We start from the raw sequence: 21,620 nt of genomic DNA on the forward strand, positions 1-21,620 counted from the left end.
GATGGTGGTATTACTTTTGATTGAAAGAATTGAGTGAGGCTTTTGTTGTCAGTGAGTATAATTACTTGTTTACTTGATCCCCAAATGTAGCGCGAAAAATAGTCCAGCGCATAGTTAAAAGCTAGGAAACTCTTTGTAGTAAATTGAGAACTTTAATTGCGTAGCATTAAACAAATGCGATGCAAACGATACGGGAGCGTATGTTTTCTTTTCTTTCTTTCCAGTTTCATTTACGTAATCTTCCACCATTAGTAACTAGCGTCACAAAGAATTACATACTGTAGGCCTGGTTTTGGCAATCGCAATGTTACATTCGTTGCTTCCATTAGATCCTTCTTTATTACTTCTAATGCTTTTACGTGTTCTTCTGTGGTTTCTATTACTGCATCCTTCTTCAGGAGCTTGTAAAATGACATTAGTTTCTCACCTAGATTAGGTATGTAATTACGGAAGAATTGAGTGAAGCCGATTAAACGCTTTACTTGTTTTGTCGTTTTTGGCATTTTGAATTTATCAAGAAATTTCATTATTTTTGCCTTTTCTGGTGATATTCCTTCTGCACTGATGTTATTTCCAAGGAATTTCATTGTATCTGTTGCTATTTCACACTTTTTGGGCGACAGTTTCAGACTGGATTGACGTATACAGATAAATATTTCTCGCAAAGAGGGTACCAATTGTTCAAAATTTGTTACTGCATTTCCGATATCATCCATAAACTGGGTACAATTTCCTGAAGCTAAGCATGGGTCCAAGTAATGTCTGATAAAGGAAATAAATCCTGTTACTGACTTATTCAATCCTTGTGCAAAACATTTATAAGCATAAGTTCTCGAAGCAAAGTTAAATGCTAGCAGTTGCACTGATACATTGTCTGCCATTTGCACACAGTGGTATGCTTGAGAACAGTCAAGTTTCGTAAATATTTTTTTCTCGGCAAAGTAGTTTATTGCATCTTTCATGTTCGATATTGGGAAATTTGTATTCACATAATCGTTTTTCAGCAAATGATTTATTTTTCTCAAGTCAATTAATAGTCTAAGTCTTCCTGAATTTTTCCGTTGAGCGAAAAGCGGACTACTATATCTTGATTGAGACCAAGTTGTTATCAGTCCATAGTAATGCATTAGTGCGAGTTCTACTTGTAGCTCATTTCTCAGATGGATAGGCGTTGGAGGGCCTTGTTCATAAATTGGTATGCTTCTTTCTGGAGTTAACTTTATTTTTAAATCTGTATTATATCCAACGTCAAATCTGTGTTTCGCAAAGATATCACTGAATTAAACTAGTAGTTCACCTACTACTGCTTTTTGCTCATCATTGAGGGCCACTTTTTCCCACGGGAATTTGCTCAAAAAGGTTATTTTGTCCTGATGGTTACCCTTTGGATCTAATTTCTCCATTTCTTGCAGTTTTAGCAGTTGCTCAAAGATTTCTCTCTGCAAGGGTGACAAATTTGTCTGATCTGGGCACGTTTCAGGCATTGGGAACCACAATTTTTCCTATTCCGGGGCCGGTTTTGCTGGTTGGGCCTTTCTTTTTGGCGTATCTGTGACTTGAATTAATTGATTTATTTCTGTTAAATATTTTTCACTCATTTTTGCTACATTTATTAATTGAGGATCTACTTCTAACAACTTTTCTGCTTGATCAGACGTTAAGAACGAGACTTGAATTAGTTGATTTATTTCTGTTAAATAATTTTCACTCATTTTTGCTACATTTATTAATTGAGGATCTACTTCTAACAACTTTTCTGCTTGATCAGACGTTAAGAACGAGAATTTGGCTATTTTTTCGCCTTTATTTATGGTAATTGGGTGATCAGTAATGTTCAGAACGTAGATGTAAAGAATATTATTTTCAGCAACTTTACTTAATGAAGACGTTAATATTACTTCGCTATCTTTTTCAAAGATTTCATTTGGAATTATTACCCCACAAAGGTCAGTGAATGATTCTAGTTTGTCATAAAGCTTGCATTCTAATACTGCTTGTTGATTTGGCTGTAAGACTTGCTGTTTCTGTGTATAAGCTTCGAATTTTTTACGTTTTACAACTCTTCTGGGTTACTTTTCTGGCTTTATTTCATTTATTTGTAGAGGTTGATCAGGGAATTTAATGTAGCTTTGTCCGGGGCAGATGCTAACTTTGTGTTTAGCGAAGAATGGGTTGCCTAATATTACAGGAGTTGTGACAATTAAAACAAGGAAATCTTCTGTAAATGTTTGTGTGCCCAATATAAATGTAACTTTAATTGCTTTATCAATTTTGACTATATTTCAGTTTGCCATTTTTACTTTATCTAGATCAGGCTTTTCTATTTCTGTTATTGAATTGATATTTGTATTAATAAGCTCCTTGTAAAACTCACGACTTATCACGTTGGCAAATGCTCCTGTATCGATTAGTGCGCGTCTATCTCTTTCCCCATTAAATTTAACTTTAACATAGGATAATGTTCTGCCTAAAAGTGGGACAATGCTGAATAATTGCTGAACATGTGGTGTTGGCTTTGGTGCAGATTGAGGTACTTGTGTTGGGAGTTGCATAGAATTATTCACTTTACTTTTATTATTATTAATTTTGCGTTTTCTACGCTTTTTTGTTACTTTTATTATAAACTGGCTCTATTACTTTATCTAAACTAGGACTGGACGTGCTTTCGTTATAATGATTAACTGAGTTTTTAAAATTTTTATTTGGTTTTTTAAAGTTGGGTGGCTTTATTAGTTTTTTTGTTGATTAAACGGAAAATTCATACCTCTCATATTTCTACTTTGAGGAATTCTTGCACGATTAAACTGGTTTGCTTGTTGAATACCATATCGGTTTTGTGCTGGCGCTGGGCTATCATAAACTATTCCCTGTCGGAGAAGGTTTTGAGGGGTATTTTTTGTTGAAAATCGGTAAACAGGTCTATTCACATAAGCTGGGCGAACAAATGGGGGGCTATCTGAAGGTTCAGTCCAATAATTCCGAGTTTGTGGCGGTTCATTATGATAAAATGGTCTAGGAGCATTAAATTGTGGTCTAAACTCTCGGTAATTATTAGCACGAGGGGCATACTGTTGCTGGGGCCGATAGTTTTGCTGAATTGGACAATAATTAGACTCATATTGGGGGTAATTTGGCCGATAATTTTGATATTGAGGGCGGAAATTTTGTCTATAACTTTTTCTGTAGAATTGTTGAGGGTAATGTGGTGTAAAAATGTTTACTGGGCCTTGTTCTGGTTGCTCATTTTTAGGTGCTGTTCTCTGTTCAAGTTTCTGCTCAAGTTCTTTTTGATTATTTGAAATAACAGTTATTGCTTTTAACATTTTATCAGTGTTTGTTTCAGTTATTTCATTAAATCCGTCATCAAAGCACTCTTCTCTGTTGCACATCTCCCTTATTGCAATCTGTTGGCTAGCCGGGGTGCATAATTGATCAATTGTATCTGTGTCTGGCCTTTCTACTAGCTTAGGCTTAAGCCAATTTGGCATAGACTTAATAAAGAAGCGCTTTATCTGTTCGTTTTTTCTGTTTTCTGACATCTGAAGGGCAGAATCTCTTGCTGCCGTCTCTCTTTCAAATCTACGAGCTTCTGGGTCGCCTGCTCCTGCTGGCGCTACTACTATTTCAGGTGCTGGATATGCTTTTTTGGCTTCAGTTCTTAACTTTACTAAGACATTTTTTACAGTGTCTGTTTTTGGATTAAACTTTTGATTCTCTAACTTTATAATTCTGATCTCTCTCAAGTCATCCTGCGTGAATCTATTTCTTAGAGCTGTTATACTGTCTTCGAAGACCAGTCTGGTAGCCTCTGGTAGGGTTAAGAAGTATCGTAAAGCGTTTCCTTTTAAATGTAATTGCAGAAAGTTCGCTTGTTGCGCGTTTGCGATTGCTGCAACTCCGATTGCACTTGTTATTAGTTGTTCAAACTTGTTAAAATTGTCCGTTTCTGATCCGGAAAAAGGCGTGATGTTAATCTGCGCGTGTGCCATTTTGCTTTTTACCCAATTAGATTATATACTTTTCGTTCAATCAGTCTTACTTTCGTTCTGATGTATTAAATAGCACACTTAACTTAACTTAATGGAGAGATTAAGGGGTTTTAAGAGATGAAAACAGTTAAATGAATAGCACAAGAATATCATAAAAGAAACTACTGAAACCGTTCATTCAGAGAATAATAAAGTTGGGCTTCTTATAAACCTATTCCTAAAGCTCCGGTCGAATCGTCAGACTTATATCGTTGAAGCCGTATGGGCCGCCGAAGTCTCGCCTCTAAAGAGTGCCCCTTAGTCTAGGAAAATTCGTGGGGACCACGACCGCACAGGCCTTGTGGAAGCTGCACTCATATAGGCAACAGCATAATGACCAAAGTCACTGTTTGATTCATTAACCTCCGGAGCTGGGCGGGGAAATTAAATATAATTGTTTTTTTATTTTTGTTTAAACTTTTGTTTTGCCCTCTTTTAATTAATGTTTAAGTGATGGTTTCAGTAATTTTGCTTATTCTGATGTTATCTGATAATCAGTAATGATGTTGTCAAGGTTAATATCTCTATCAGATTGAAGTTTGTTACGAATAAGGCCAAATTTGCGAGCTTTTTGATTTAGACTTTTTGCTGTCCAATAAATTGCAACACGTTTATCATCTTTATCTAGCACATAAATAACGATGGATTTATTAGCTGAAGAGGAAAAAGCGCTTACTATCTGAGCCTGTGTTTTATTGCTGTTATGGGTGTAGTTGATGTTATTTCCTTCGATATGTTCAACAAAATTGGGGGAAGCGCCGCAATTATTAATAGCAGGGAGAATTTGTTCTTTATAAATTGACATAAATAAAGCACCAGAATTAATTTTACAAATTCATTTACTCACAATATCCTCGTTTGCAAATACCCTGTAATGTTTGTGTCCGTTGTGGCGGCTGTGGTTGAGTTTGTTCCAGTTATTGTCCACTCAAACACTTTTGAATTGTTGTTACACTTAGTCCACAAAGACACAAACACAGTTTCCACCCTTTCTTTCCTTTGTTACTGCTTTCTGCATTATCGGAAAGGAAGTGCGGGATGCTGGTCTGGATGATTGGAGTCTCTTAAGGTAATGGAGAAGAAGAAGAGAAAGAAAAGGTCAAAAGAAGAAAAAAAATGTCGAATTTATCAAAGAATTATTCAGGATTTCGGTCCGTTAAACTGCGAAAAAGTTAAAAACTCCTGTCACCATGTTACGCACTGATTTTTAAAGGTTGACTTTTTGATGTTATTGAGGTAAATATTCGAAGCACATAATCAGAATAACTGACATTTTACAAGGACTTATTTGGTGTTTCACAGTGCGATTTTTAGCAGATATATTTTGAATAAAATTAGCTAATAATAGCCTTTTATTGAGTGGTTCAGATGCGTAATATATCCACTAGTTTGCCTTGCATTTTAGAGTTTTGTTAATACCAGTTTCGGCTCTAATGAAGCTGACTCAAACTTAGAGTTTTTAGAGAAAATTCCAGTTCAATCTTTAATTATTTTTAGCAATAATTATTTAATAACTTTAGCAAGAAGTTTCCCAAGTTTTATCAAGTTTTATAAGATGTTAGGCAACTGATTGTCAGGCTGGTTCTCCGGTGTTCTGGTGATAGTGGGTTCCGCAGGGTTGTGCCTCGAGTTGTATTGGTCCTTCGCAAATATTTACTGATCTACAAGTTGGGCAATTTCCGGCTTTTGTACGTCTCTTGATGTTTGTTATGTACATATACAAGTTCCGTATTAGCACCTACTTTATCAGAATAATTACTTCACCAAGTACATAATCTCTCACAAAGTTATTTACTGATTATGTGAATTTATCATCAAAAAACTCAAAAAAGTAAATATTGAGGCTTTTAGGCACTTGATATGTTTGCATTTAAACTGTCACTCTGCGGTTGTTTTTCGTAAACATAAACAAATTAGAGGTTACAGGCCTAGATGGAAAATACTGGCTATATATGTCCTTGAAACTAACTGAATATTGATTAATATAAAGCACTTAATTATGGATAATTTAAGGAATATCATCACGTAACTATGAGGGACGAAATAGGGGCGTGACATATATGCTTATCACAGAAATCTTTAAACAAATTTTTTTAAGCGTTCCTGCGATGCCACTTGGAGCTTTTTTTGAATGGTTAGTTGAAGAGAGGACAAATAACAATCTCGAAAACAGCAAATATGCAAAATTTACAACAGTTATTCATCAAAATAACCAATTTTTAAATAAACCATCACTTTAAAAAGTACTTTTCCCTTCTCTTGGAATACGCCCTGCATAAGTTGCGACTAAGCTACATATGGACAGTAATGAGATTGAAAAAATGACAATTTTCAAAACTTTACTGTCATTTTCCTAAAACAAACTTATTCAAAGTCATTAGATAATAAATGAAGGCGTTGTACAATCTCACTTGCAGCTTCATAAGAACCTAATTGAACTTTTAAAAAACAGGATGTGGTCATGAGGCAGCAAAATGAATGACAAAAGAACTCAAAACAAAAATGAATTAGTTAAATTTTACTAAAATTATTCGTCATAGCCATAAAAAATATGAGCTTTTCTGTGAAGACCAACTATACTTTCATATGGCCTTATTTTGGTGTAAATTGACTGTCATTGACTGGCCCATGATTTCAAGTCATTCTAATCAGTAACCATTAGAAGAAAAACAAAGTTGCGAAAACATTTTCAAGAAGACCGCGCTTAAATACAGTCCGAATAATTATTGATTGTAAGAATTTATCTTGAGTGCAAACTCTGTCCTGATTTTGCCGCTGGTCCACCAAAACATTTGATTACGCCATATATTTGCCAAATAGATCAATTAGCAAAGGAAGGATTTCAATAAACTACATATAATTCAAGCACTTACTATAATTATTAGGTTTATCTTTCGAAAAACCGGCAAAAATTTAATTCCAGAAAACTCCAATAGGAAACGAATGTACAACTATTTTTTTTTTTTGGGGGGGGGGGGGGGGGTTCTCAAAGGTTGTGGCCTCAGATTTTAGGTCTCTACTTCCTGCAAGTTTAGACGAAGTAGGATTCAAAAGTGTAATTGGACCCTTTTTTGATTAAAAATGCATCAAAATCGAAAAATTCAGCAGAATTATTAACCCGCAAAAACTCCCGTAAACCAAATTTTTGAGTCTTCTCTATCCTTAATCGTAAAACCAACATCACTGCTTTTAAAAATATTAACAATTGTCAGTAGAATTGCCAAAAAAATTGTCAAAACTTACGGAAAATGTGAATAAAAACAACGGAATTCACTCTACTTTTACCAAAACTTTAAACCTCGATAACTCACTAAAAACCGAAAATCAAAAAAACTTTAATGCCATATTCAACACTGGACGGGCTTTCTTATGATACCAGTCTCAACTCTCATCTATGAATATATCGATCGGCCAAAATTGTTTGAACAAAAAAAATTCCCTTTTGAGTATACTTCCTCCACCCACAAGTGGGTCGGAACAATAAATACCTTAAGACTGAACGAGTGCAAATCTTGATGACACCTAGTAAATTGTTTGCAAACTTGAATTACGCTGTATCCAGGCTTAGATCTCGACCGAAGTCAAACACCCTAACCCCCCACCTAAGACAAACCTAAAGTGCTCTGGAGCTTTTCTTCTTCTCTTAGTGTGTTCCAAATTGCTTCTCGTCATGCTGGAAAGCCATTAACAAAGAAATTAAAAAGAATTTTGTAACTAGACAGACTATCACGCGCTTCAATATGTCTCTATATTTAACTGTACACAGACTTGCGTTTGACCAGACTACGGGATTTTGTGTGTGGACTACAGCCAGTTGCTGTAAAAACCGATTCTCTGGTCAAAGCAATGTGTGTCTAAAATTTTTTCTGTAAAAATCGAGTTGTGATCAAAATTAAACGTGTATGCTAACCTTAAATGTGGGCTAATTTAAGTGTAATTTGTTCTTTTCATGAGGATTGACTTTTTCCAGCAAAGCATTCAACAAAGTTAAAACAAATTCAAATTTGTGAAACAAAAATCCAAAAAATTGAGAAATGAGTTTTATAAATGCCATTGCGACAAGTTGCTGGCACCCTAGTTGAAATTATACAGCTTTTTGGTAACCGATTTTTCATTCCGCAGTTGTTTTCTCCCACTTATGGAGGGGATCAGTTGTTAATAACCACTGGACAATTTAACTTCCAATTTGGCTGACTCCAATTTGTGTTATGGTTTATTGGCCACTCTTCTTTTGGATTGTGATGACAGATGTTTCAGTTTTTTATTGTTAACAGCGAATGTTAACAGATGTTATGCAGGCAGTTTTAGAGTGAGCGCAAACAGGGGCTAAAAAGTTGGTTTATGCAGTGGGTTTAAATATTAACATCTGTATAGCAAACAATAGTGAAAAACTACAAGGATTTTGGGCAATCTGAGGAGATTTGAGTTCCTTATATGGTGGTGTCAATGTGCAGAAATGTGTAGTTTTCACTTTTTTGCTTAAATTTTCTGAATTCATTGAATATATATAATATTGTACCAAAAGGCTGCGAATACAAATTTTTAAAAAGGTAAAATTTTGAGTTGATGAAAGATTTTTAGTTGAAATCATTTCTCTAGTAACAATTCAATACGCCATTAGCTTTCTTAACAACCACAGCAGTCTTATTTTAAAGAAAATTAAGACAACATGTTCAAAATGCAGTTTTTCTTCGTTATTTTTCAGACTAGAACTGTTAGCTTGTATGAAGATATACCAAACAGTTTTGATCCATCTGATCTTATTGTACCCCCAAAACATAGAAGATCACTTGTCCAAACTCGATTTTCTGTGTGATGTTTGTGAAGAAGTCTTGTCCCATTCCATTTCCATTATTTATCTATTTAAAAATCAACGCCGTTCTATCATAAATGAGATTGAAGAAAATCTGCGTTTTTTTTGTTTAACGATAGGAAAATTGACTTGATTATTTTCTGCCTCTTTGCGTTGATAACCGCATTCCTACACATTATAATTTGAAAATTTTTGACCCACTGACTTATTCAATAACTGATGTTTTATTCGATAGTTGAACGTGCGAAAGCATTGAAGTTAATAAATCGTAATTAGCCACCAAACGGTTTAATTAATCTATCTGTCGTTAATGCAAGTATAAAAAAACGCAACTCTGCTATCTCTGCTATCTCATGACTAAGCACTTTGGTAGCTATATATATATATATATATACATATATATATATATATATATTATATATATATATATATATATATATATATATTTATATATATATATATACATATATATATATATATATATATATAAATATTCAGTGTATATATATATATATATATATGTATATATATATATAAATATTCAGTATAGATTATGTAGCTATGCATGAAGTGCACTTAGATATATCGAAGTAACGTCTGCAGAGCCAAGTAACCTTGTTTAATACACGCAACTAGCAAGTTTGAAAATGCCGAAAGTATATGGAACTCAAATTAAAAATACTCACTTGTACGTTTTAAAATGCCCAAATTCTGTAGTGCCAGAATTTAGAATGCCAGAAGTTCATACTTAGCCAGAAGTTGACTTCCGTCGACTTTCTTCCTTTTGAAACATGCTCGTTTGTGTTTTAAAAATGATTACTTCACTCAGCAGAGATCACTTCGGAATTCTGACATAATATCTCGAACTGCTGCGCGGTTCTCGATAAACGCCAGGGGGTCTCAGTTACTTCAAGCAGAGTCACGTCCCAGGTTGACCACCCTAGAGGACCACCTTATTAGTCTTGACATGGCATTAGCACGGCACCTTGTAAATCTTAGTACGGCCGTAGTACGGTGCCTTAGGAAACTTGACAAGTCTTAGTACGGTTTTTTTCTAAGACTTATACGGTGCCGTAGTAAGGCCTTAGTAAGTTTTCCAAGTCTGGTCAAACTGGGGTAACCATTATTTCTGGCTATGCATATATGGCAACTTTTGGCATTTTGACTTCTGGCATTGCAGGCATGTCACGTGTATGTTTTAATAAAACTTTGCTTATGTGGTTTGGAAATTCGGGTAAGATTTTAATATCACGCGGTTTCTTATCGGCATCGAGAAGCTATCAAACTCCGGGGCGTAGCCGAGTTCTTTAGTAAAGGCGAGAGGGCATCAAAATTCATTTCCTTCTTCCATCACAAATTTAAGCTATACGAGCAAAATTTTTATGTAACTGTTGTAATCGCAACGAGAGTTGATCAAAAAAAATTATGATCCAATAAATCATATTATCAAAATTGTATCAAAATTTAATTTTGTTTTTTGATTTTCTGTTCTGTTTTTATTAGTTTTTCAACTATACAGCATCATCATCCTGTTAATCCAGGCGATGTGTGGCTGGATCCGGGCGAAGAAACTACCATCGTTGCATCTCTCGTTCAACTCATAACGAGACCTGGAATTGGATCTGTTTCTGGATTGGAAATAGGAAGCCACCCCGTACAGACACTTAGCTTGTCCGCGTAAAGTTGAGGAACCTAAACAAGTCGTTACATAGATCATTTTTAAGAATATTAGAAATGACAAAAATGTATACCATTTGCTGTGGACGCTTTGATAAAAAAATTGACTGCATCTCAGGTCCGGTCTATCTTGACCCTAGTCGAGACCTGGAATTTATGAAAAGACCTATTAACTCCAGGCTGGAATTTATGAAAAGACCTATTAACTCCAGGCTGGAATTTATGAAAAGACCTATTAACTCCAGGTGGGGGGGGGGGGGGTAAATATTGAGTTAAATTACACGGTCGAGGACCCTAGTTAAATTCGAGGCTAATTCTTTCCATAAGTGCAGCCAATTTCTTTTCATATGCAAAAATGAGGCAAACTAGAAAGTTCCGACAACATCTGGGTTCGATGAACTTGATGAACTTGATAAAAAGGGAAAACCTAAAACTGAAAAGTATCTTCGTTATGATTCCAATTTTATCCAGTCCTGAGAATTCTGCAGCCATGTAGGGCAAGAAAAACTCTTAACCCCTAAAAGTTGAGAAAACCAAGCAGTAGTGTGTAAGGTTGGCTCAGAAAGATTTTATTGAGAAACTTTTTTGGGATATGGAAAAGATCAGCCTCGGGCACTTTTGTTTGTCCGAGGCTGACCTTGTTTGTTTTTCCAATTTTGTTTGTCCGAGGCTGACCTTTTTGTTTGTTTATTCACTCTTGTTTGTCCGAGGGAGTTCTTCAACCGCTATCAGCATTTCAAAAGAAGCGGCAGATCTAGTATGCAGCTTATGGAGCATATTGACAGAAAACTCTAGAGTTGCTGAACGACGACAACTGACTTTTTTTGCCAAAATCTTGCTTAAATCAGGATAAGAAAACCACTAATGGAACATATACAAAACTTGGCTGCTTAATTAGGCGCACTTGGATTAAGAAAAAAATCAGAAAGGGTTAACTAACACAATTGACCAATAATTTAAAACACGAAAAGCCATGAAATCAAATTTGTAAATAATAACAAAGAAAATCGGAAAACTTTGATGGTGCTTCCCATTAAAGTTCCCACTGTGCTATTGCCCATCGAGTTTTCTCCAAGTCCTCGTTGATGGTTTTCATTCTGTTCAGCTCAAAAACAGACAAAAATCTATAATGTCCGTGGTAAATGCAGATTTGAAGCCCATTATGTTCATGCTAAGTTCAGAATTGTACTCTGAATTTTACCATGAAATGTTTAATAAGTGCCATGATCAGAACTCTGGTCATAGAAAAAAATCATAATTAAATTTTCATGATTCAGTACTGAAATATTATGAGACTGAGATCCGGGAGCCCGTTGTGAAATAATTACGGAAGTTGGGGGGGGGGGGGCTATATATGTTATATGACCACTAAGCTTGGGAGAGGGGGAGGGGGGGGGGGCGAATTTTATTTTGGAACCAACCTCGAATGCGCGGCCATTGGGTATCTGCACAGCTGTTCACGACGTACAGTGGACTTCCCTCGTCTTTGTAGCATATGTTGCTTCCTGGGATGATACTTTGTGTACAAATGACGTCATCAGGGCAAGGGGCTACGGGTTCACGAGGGGGTATGTACCGTACTGGGAAAGCTTCACATGTCAATCGGATATGTTTTGTCTCAACAAGGTACGCTTCTAGTAATCTCAGCGGAAAGTACGGAACTGTTTAGAGGTAGTTTGCACATTTTCAACAATTATTTTGAGAATAACTTATTTTTAGGATAACTGCGATTTGATTCCTTTCCTAATCAAAAACTTCTCAAGAAAGGGAAAAGTAACACCTTTTGCAATGTTCTCAGATAAAATGTACCCGCAACATTTCCCGCAAAAGTCTTGAAAGAAACGAACGGGTGGCTTGCAAGGTTCTTGTATTTGATGATACAATTTCAAAAAATTATTACAAGACTCTTCTTTGACCTATGCAAAGCCTTGAGAATTATCAGTCCTTGCCCGACCAATGAGTGACCAATGCACTGATGAGGTTTCTTTGATTCCTAACCATTGTCATTTAAGATTTTTTTGTCCATACTTATTTTCAGTAGTCTCAGTACTGTCATATTATAGAACCCGGGAGATCAAATGTAATTCTTTGATGACATATCAGATTAAATATTTCACCCCCTTCAAGTGGCAAAAGAACCCGTTAATGAATACTCACTCGAAAGAAATCAAACACAAAGAAAGTTTATGTTCCTTTTATGAGATCTAAGATCTCACGTATGATTCTTGTACGAAACATTAAATTTCCTTCACGATCCTAACGCAATACCAGGAAATCACATTTGACCTCTACAAAAGACCAAAGAAATATTTTTATTTTTGTAGGATGATACAAAACAGGCTATTGAATAAATATGACGGCATGTAATATCACAATAATCATATAAGTTGTAGGAACCTATGAAACCAAGCTTGATTCCAACTAAGAACTACTTACTTTATTGATAAAATCATTTAGTCTAAACGTTCTTATTTTGCCGTTATAAAGTTTTTTGAATTATGCATTATCTTTACATGTTTGACCCGTAACATTTCATTGAAAACCAAGTTATTTCACACTTTTTGCTCAGTCAAAAACCATATAATCTATTCAATTTCAACCATTTTTGTTTAATCCTTCTATGAGTTTTAGGGATACATACGCCTCATATTTGATTGCAAATGTAGTGAAGAGTAAATGCATGACTACTCAAAAAACGTACAAGTGATATATAACATAGTATTGACCAATCAAAAGTCCTGAATTGAATATTTGGTTCAAGATAAATTCGACTCCAACTAAAATCCAGTTGTTCCCTAAAATCGAGCGGAAGTCATTTTCGGATTGAGCACGGTATATCCATGCAGTTTTTTTTTATCGAGCGTGGTTTTTTTCAAAAGTTAAGTTCTTGTCTGGGCAGATCTCACCAGACTTGTAGAAGACGCAGGGTATGATGAAGAGTATTTTTTTTTAAATTCTTTGTTAAATAACTGAAAATGTGCCTGTTCTGTTTTTGGTACCCATTCCGCATGTGGCAATTTTGGTTCCGATGTCGAAAGAGTTCCAGCATAAAGGAATCCGTCTCCACCTCTCTTCAATTGGGTCTGCAAGCCGTAGAATTGCAACATCATTGATAGGTTTTTCGGCGTATCGGTATCTAAAACTAATAGCCGTATGTTCTCAGATTTAACAAGACTGCTTTCTCATGCATTCATACACAAAACATTACTTTGCAATTAGAAGCTTTACCAAACCTGTTTATTAGCACTTGAGTCACTTTTCCGCAATATATTTTAATAACGCACCAAAATCGTGTGTGCTAAAGATTGGTCAGGTTTTCAACTTTTCATCATATCTGCTACTTTTTTAAATTTATTTTGAATTCCTAAATTCAATTATCATATGGCTTGGCAAGATAATCTTAGTCAACTTTATCAGTTGAAAGTCATAATCCAAGTTTGGCATCAAAGCAACTCTCAGATTAATGGCCCCTCGTCGCTGATGATGATTTATTATGTTAATCAAAACCCACACAATCGGGTTTTTGATTGGAATAGTATAACCCACACAATCTGATTTTCAATTGGGATACTGAAAACCACACAATAAGAGGTCATGAGATATTAAGGACGCTTTTTTTTGCTTGCAAAACTGGCTCACAGGTCTGCAATTCTTGCTATCAACATTATAGCGTTTCCAGCATTATTTTGACTGAGCTGGTATAGCTTGAGCTGGTTTTAGTGATAGACAGACAGCAACTATTTTTTCTGAGGCTTTTTGATGATGTAACTGCAGGGCAAGCGTGGAATGTTATAATTAAAAAATTGTTATGTTCTGATCGGCCACGATTACGAAACCTAGTAAATGAACTCATTGTTTTTTTTTAAAAGGTGGCGGAAGAATCTAATACAAAACATAACTAAAAGGAGTGAACTATAAAATGAACTAACTCCATTCAATTAAAGTCTGAGAGAGTCAGTTCTTGCAAGAAATCTCATTCAATGTCTCCTGAAGATAATTTGCTACAATCGTCGAGTACTATGTTGAGGATCAGTTCCATTGAACCGGAATCACTTTGGCAGTGACCGCAAAATATTGAAGAAGAATAAAAATATTGCTCAGGAAATTTTTCTTTGCTTAAGTGGAAAAATCTCAAAGCAAGCCATATTGCTCATTTTTTTTCAATTGAATTCCGGAATAGCTCCAAATTTGAAATTCCGGCTGCCAAGCATCAAAAAAGTTGTTCAATGCCACAATTCAAGAAAAAGCGACTAACTGCAACAGCTGAAAATTGCTAGAGAAACCAGGTGTAGTAGGGGTGTTAATTGGATGCGTAGTATAGAGACAGCTTGAGTTTTCATTAGATGTTGAATAGTGGCTTATTTTGGAATCTAATCTTGTAAGTAACATGATAAAAGACAGGCATTTGTTTTTAAAACCAGAATCAATCTTCTCGGCAAAAGCGCAGAATGCTAGTGAAAGAGAATCAGATGATTGTGGTACGGAATCACTCCCGTCATAGTGAAACAGTTTACCAAAAAATTGAATTATGCTCTCAAAAAAACTTCATCAAAATTTTGCAGATTCAGGCCAACCTCAAACTTTGATAGCATATGGTGGTAAAAAGTATGCTGCAAACAATTTTTAAAAGTTTTCTGAAAAAAAAAACGGATTGAAACTCAAGTTGTCCCCGGAAAACGGAAAGATTAAGATACGTTGAACAATATCGTAGAAAAATCAAGTTATTTATGAAATCAAGCGTGTTTAAACAAAATTGGGGAAATACTCACTAATCGTCTCATTTTATCTGATAATACTTTGCTTTCGTTCTGCATTAATAAACTCACATGAAACCGTAAATCGCGAATAAACAACCTCACAGTCATGACAATTTTTGGTTACGTTGCCTACACATATGTAGAGATACAGTTTAGATTTAAAATTGAGAGAAAATTTAGAAAATACAAAGCTTTTTTTGCTCATGCACTTGGAAGTGGAAAAAGATTTGAAAATGTGTTTGGTGCAATAAAAAGGTGCAAAAAGTGAAATATCAGACTCGATGAGAAGAAGTTTGTCCTTATAGAGCATGACGTGTCCTGAAACTTTGAAAAGAAAAAAGGATAAACGAGCAAAATAGAACTCTTCGGCCAATTGTTGTCTAAAATCTTATGCTCAAAACTCACGAGAGGGTCTTGAAAATATACATCGGAAGCAATCAATGCACAATGAGTTAAGCATTCTAAAAAGAGAAAAACTTCTGAGATAGTTGAAGAAAAACGGAGAAGATATAATAGGCGGAAACTTGCAGTTTGAAGTCAAGTATGAAACAGACGGACAGATTAACAGGTATGAGACAAGGTAAGTGGATTACAGAATAATATCAAGTAAAAATTTTTCTTGATACATATTAACCTTCGATATGGCTTCATACAATTAAAAGACTGGTCGGCCTGTAAACCGACTACAATTTCAAGCAAAAAGATATCAAAATCTCAGGTCTTGATGCCACAATAGTTATGGTTCGTGATATGAAAAAACCAAAAGGATTAATTAAAGGTACAACTTGATCAGAAATAATACTAACCAGTGAAAAATCCAGAGAAGGGAGGAATGATGAACGAAAGCATTAAAAAACGGTGACATAATTCCTAAAACGTGTTTAAACTATTTGGCATGTTTTAATAGACTATTAATAGTTTTTACTGTAAATATTTTGTGTTTAGTCGTTGAATATTCAGGAGATTAACACTAGAAAGCAGGAAAATGACTTGGGAGATACCGGAAAGATCACTGTCAAGAGTTGAGTTTACAGGCTGGGAACTAATACTACATTGTAATGGTTCTCGAATGCTTATTAGATATAAAACTTGGACCCCACTAAAATTACTTTTGAGTTTTTCTTCAAACTTGAAAGTGACTCATCTATTCGGGGTGCGTCTACAAATGTTCAATTATCAAATGCATAGGCTTAATTGAATTGATATATTGACGAGACAAGGAATTTACTCATTTGGGAAGTTTTATCAGAGGTTAATCTGTACCCGAGTTTTATAGGCCTATTGGAATTTCAGTCGATAATTGTGCGTGCATGGGGTTGATTAAGCAGTTTATTCGTTATGGAAAAAGAGAACAATTTACCCTCAAATCTCATTTCACAACAGATCTTGTTGACTGCGAAGAACTGTGATGGAAGTATCTGCAGAGGGATAACATTATAGCAAATTAACTTATAAAAATTTAGGAAAAACAGGATACCCAAAGTTTTTGTTCAGCAGTTGTTGATGACACCGAGAACAAAAAAGAGGTGAAAGAATCAAATGATTTCCGTTTAGCTTTTGAATTTTGATTCCGAATTAGAGTTTGTGGCTACAGCCTTTAATCTATGATTGTTGTAATGTGTTGCGATATATCACTATCGAATAGCAACAAATACTGCTGTCGAATCAATTAGTGCGTGATACGTTTCTTCGGTGTCACGCTAGTGAAAATGGCAGACGTACCAAAATATAGAAAATTTACTGGTGGCCAATCACAATTGAGAAAATAGGAATATTGTTTTCCGATTGGCTGATTGCTTAACAAATTCTCCACGTTTTAAAATAGGATATGCGTGATAACGAAAAATTTCTCAGAAATAGCGATAAGCCGAAATAGAATAATTATAATTTTTTGGGGGAAACTGGTCTCACGTTCGGTTGTGATAGATTCATATCAAGTCCAACGGGCCACTGAGGCATGGCCATGGCCCGCGAGGCATGACCAGATGCGGTAAAATAATATAATCTAGCATTCGGCTATGTCCAATTTAGGCTAATTGAACGCATAGAGGTACAGTGTTTTGAATTTCTGGACCAATCACATTCGTTGAAATTTCTCCATTTTGGTACGTCTATTTGTTTAGACGTCACCGGACAATTTACCCAATGCCATTATACTCAATGTACTTTGATATTTTCGTTCAATAATCCGACGGCAAATTAGCAGTCGCTGTTATCCGTATGTTTTAACATACTTAATGGCCATGCCTCAGCGGCCCGTGGGACTTGATATGAAGCTATCACAACCGAACATGGGATTAAATTATCCGCTTGGCTTGTTAAATCATACGTGTCAGAGCTTTTTTCTGCTAATTAGTACTCGGATTATGGAACGAAAATATCAATGTGAATTGGGTATAATGGCATTGGGTATTTTTGCATTGGGTATAATGGCATTGGGTAAATTGTCATGTAACCGTTTCTTCAACGCTAGTCGAGTTTAATGAGATCCTTTCCGCACTGTCAGTACTGTTTATTTGGTCCCATTACAAATTTAGTGATATTTCATAGGACGTTATTATATTTTTTTAACGTGCTTGGGGTTTGGGAAAGTTCAATCCGCACCAGTATGGATCTGAAAGACATGTTTAATTAAAATAAAAGAACGTATCATATAAGTTCCCGTTCTCAGCTTCCCACGAACCTAATTTTAAATTTTTGTTTCGAGGGCCAGTCGAGTTAAAATTACAGGTGTACGTCAAGGGATGGCTGCAAAGAAGGAATTGTTGTTTGATCTGCTCTGTGGCGCCCCTCCCTTCATGTACCCTCTCTGATATTTATCTTTTACGCCTCCACTCTCTCATTATCGGTGCACTTTTGACTTGTCGGCCCACCACCTCATTCATGCACACGCTCCCCTGGTGTTTCTGTGACTCCCACTTACAAATTATATGTGATTATATAGAAAGTTTTGTAAAAAAATCAGCATGTGAGCCTGAGGGGCGTAAAAGTTCTATACAGAATAGATCCGCAATTTTTGCAAATGGCCTCTGCTATTTAGCAGCTGCTTATTTGAAACTGGCGAATAAATGATTTTGGGCAGAGTATATTCAATATCGGATCTTTTCCGTTAGCCAATCCCCTCCCCCCCCCCCCCCCCCAGTACGTTATGCTCCCTCCAATTACAAAGATAGCCGAGAGGTAAGGTGTGTGGTGCACACGCCCCGTGATAGCCGAGAGGTAAGGTGTGTGATTGACACGCCAATGATTGAGAGTTCAATCCCCTGCCTCCGTGAAGCTGTCTGTGTGAGGATGAGCTCTTACTTAACCATAGCGTCAGGTTGACCATAGCCTGACCAATGTTGGCTGCAATGATGGTACCACATGAAAAGTTTCAGACGCAAAAAAAAGTGGCTATAGTCAACAAAAAAGAGCAATGCTGCTCATGAAAAGATCAGTCTGAAATGTGGGGAATAATAAGAAAAAGGGTAGCTGAAAACAGGCATTTGTAGGCCTAATGCTGCTCCACTGCGATTACGCAGAAACCACAATTATTATTAATTATTATTATTATTAATGTAGGCGTAGATTAAGCGTCTTACCCTGGCACAGTGTACCACGTGACCACTCTGTGATGTTTTGTGTTGTTGTTATCTTCTAGTGTTGTAAATCTGCTGAAATCACCCACCTCAGCTAACAAGTCACTCGTCCAGACGTTATCTGTACACACATTTACCCAATTTACAATATTTTTGGTTTATTTGCACGGGTTTAAAATTCAACTTAAAAACAGGCAAAGTTCGACAAAAATAGGTCTCCCCTAGCTAAAAAAAAACAGGCTTCCTACGCCCCAATAAAACAGGCCTCCCACCATTCAAAAACTTCAACATTCTGCAGATGTGCAGGTCCAGACAAAGGTGCTCTGCTTATGTGAACATTACTTTCTTTCGAACCTCATTTACCCAAATTGCGCACTTGTCTTGAAAAATTTTGCAAACGAAGTTCTCCGAGAGATGTGAATGAGTCCGTTTTTTACAAGCATTGTACTTCTTGCAAAAATTAGAAGTTAGAAGTTAATTCCCATTTTTTGTAAATGCGTTGAGCGACGATAGATTGTCTGAAAATACGGATCGTTTCCGTTTATGCCCCCCCTCCCCCAGCTCAGTGGGTGCCTTTTGTTAACGCATGTGCCAAATTTTTACATAATGATGTACTATGTTATGGCACGTGCTCTGTAACTGGAGAGGGATGCATAACGTACTTGAGGGGGGGGGGCAAAACTTCCAAAATCGGATTAATTGTTGTAAATGCTAGCTTCACCAAACACTTTGCCAAAAATTATTCTTACCCGATCCGAGGCTTAACCCTCAATTTCATATTTCACGTAATGCGTATTCCACTCCAATTTATAGGCAAAAAGAGTGTAAGAGTGAAACAATTACACTGTATTTACATTCTTTTCTCCAATCTTTTTACACTCTTCGCAAAGAGTGCAATTCATGCTGGAGTGCTAAAAAATTACCTTTTTGCACAATTACCAATTTAGAGTGGACTGATAAAAAATTACACTCTTACACAATTATCATAATAACAAAATTGAAACGCAAAATACTAGTACCAGTTGGTGCTATGGTTAATGCATAATGCACAAGGTTAAAGTAACATGAACGACAGAGGAGGGATCAATCCTCAGTACGTCCTTCCAATTTTATTTTTTAAAATTACACTCTTATAATTACACTCTTCCACCTTTTATTATGCAGAGAAATAGGGTTGTATTTTTTACACCCTTTGCACTCTTTTCCCCGTTATTTCTTGGGGAAAATCCTCGGCCCGGGTAGCGTGATCAACTTTTGCACGATTTGCGTCTGAATCATAAGTACTCAAGTCGGCAAGTCCACTCAAATTCCGCTTAGAAAAGTGCAAGAGATGACGGGAATGAGCGGTATTTGACCAGAATGTGTGGAGTTGTTACAAATTATGCAAGAAATGAGACGAATTTCAGCGGGAAAAATGCAAGGAATTAGCAGAATATGAGCCCAAAAAAATGCAAATAATGAGCGAAATATAAGTAATGAAAGTACAACAATACGATTGGTAGTAGCAGCAGTAAAAATATTACACACTAAGTAGTTCTGCTCAAGTTCCGCTCCCATTCCGCACATTTCTTGCCTTTTTATTCCGTTTCAATTCCGCTCCCTTCTTGTATTTTTATGCCTCTCAGTTTCCGCTCATTTCTAGCATTTTTATTCCGCTCAAATTCCGCTTAATCGAGTCAAAAAAATGTAAGGGTTTTCAGCGGATTTTGCTAAACTGTCAACTGAAATTCCGCTCATTTCTTGATTTTTATTCCAGCTCATTCTTCGAATCGGGTAAACTCTGTTAGATTTTTTAAAATCGATATCTCATAAATTCACTCTGCAAATAAGTTTATGAGGAGAACAAGAAGAGTTAGAGGTAAGCAAAAACAATTCGAGCTGAAACCCCGCTGTCCAGAGGGGATCCAATATTTGAGGAATCCCATTGCGCTCTTTAATACATAATGAAAAACGAATCAAGAAATATATGCTGTTCCCCTCGGTGTTCTTATGCCCCCAGATACTAATGTTGTGTTGTTGCATAGTACAGTAATTTAGCGCGTGCACCGGAGGGCGTAAGTTGTTTACGCCCATAAGGCCGTGAAAACAGATAAAACGCAAAAACAAATTCTAATATACTTAATCACAGACAAAAAGCGAGGAAAATTTTTCTACTATTGATATGTTCTTAATTTTCAGAAATGATAAAAAACTCTGTTTGAGCGCCCTAAAACACAATATTGAAACGCTACAAGTTTTTGGCTACAAGTTCACTAACAAAATAAAGCTTATGTGGACAACCTGCATTAATCTTAGTCGCCATTATTCAAGAGTTTGTTTTTACTTTGCCACCATTAAAATGCAATCGCTCAAAACTTTCAAGCATTTTATTTCAAAAATTTTCCAAAATTTATCAGAACCCGCTTATGAGCCGACCCCTAATATATCTAAATATGAAAGGATTTAAACAGAAATTTTGATTCAATCAATGCATTTAACAAGCCCGAACAAATTACAATTTTAAATCAGTACTAAATGCAATTCTTATATCGGTTTTCAGTACTGGGCAAGTCCTAATACAACACCTGACAACTCTCGGTCTGACAACTCTCGGTCAAGATTCGGGTAAGACTTGCAAGTTGATTCTCAAATAACTTTTCAAAAAATTTTCAGAAAAACTTCCAAATTTCCAAAAAAGTTTTTACGTGCCACAATTTTGGGATTAATTTTTATCCACTTTGAAAACACCCCGCAACCACTCGTTTTCTCGACTAATTTTGACGTTTTT

At 35.9% G+C, this 21,620-nt stretch overlaps 1 protein-coding gene across 1 annotated transcript; it reads right to left on the bottom strand.

The window, feature by feature from the left end:
- Positions 1–10,332: 10,332 nt before the first annotated feature.
- LOC142355387 (uncharacterized) lies at positions 10,333–21,155 on the bottom strand. Its single transcript, XM_075407585.1, has 5 exons — positions 21,134–21,155; positions 18,857–18,974; positions 13,500–13,654; positions 11,940–12,179; positions 10,333–10,533 (listed from the first exon to the last, which is right to left on the bottom strand). Exons 1-5 carry the CDS (start codon positions 21,153–21,155, stop codon positions 10,349–10,351), a joined length of 720 nt encoding a protein of 239 aa, XP_075263700.1. The 3' UTR covers positions 10,333–10,348.
- Positions 21,156–21,620: the final 465 nt, after the last annotated feature.

Source organism: Convolutriloba macropyga, chromosome 2 (assembly GCF_964194025.1).
Source record: "Convolutriloba macropyga chromosome 2, txConMacr16.3, whole genome shotgun sequence".
NCBI classification, from domain to species: Eukaryota; Metazoa; Xenacoelomorpha; order Acoela; family Convolutidae; genus Convolutriloba; species Convolutriloba macropyga.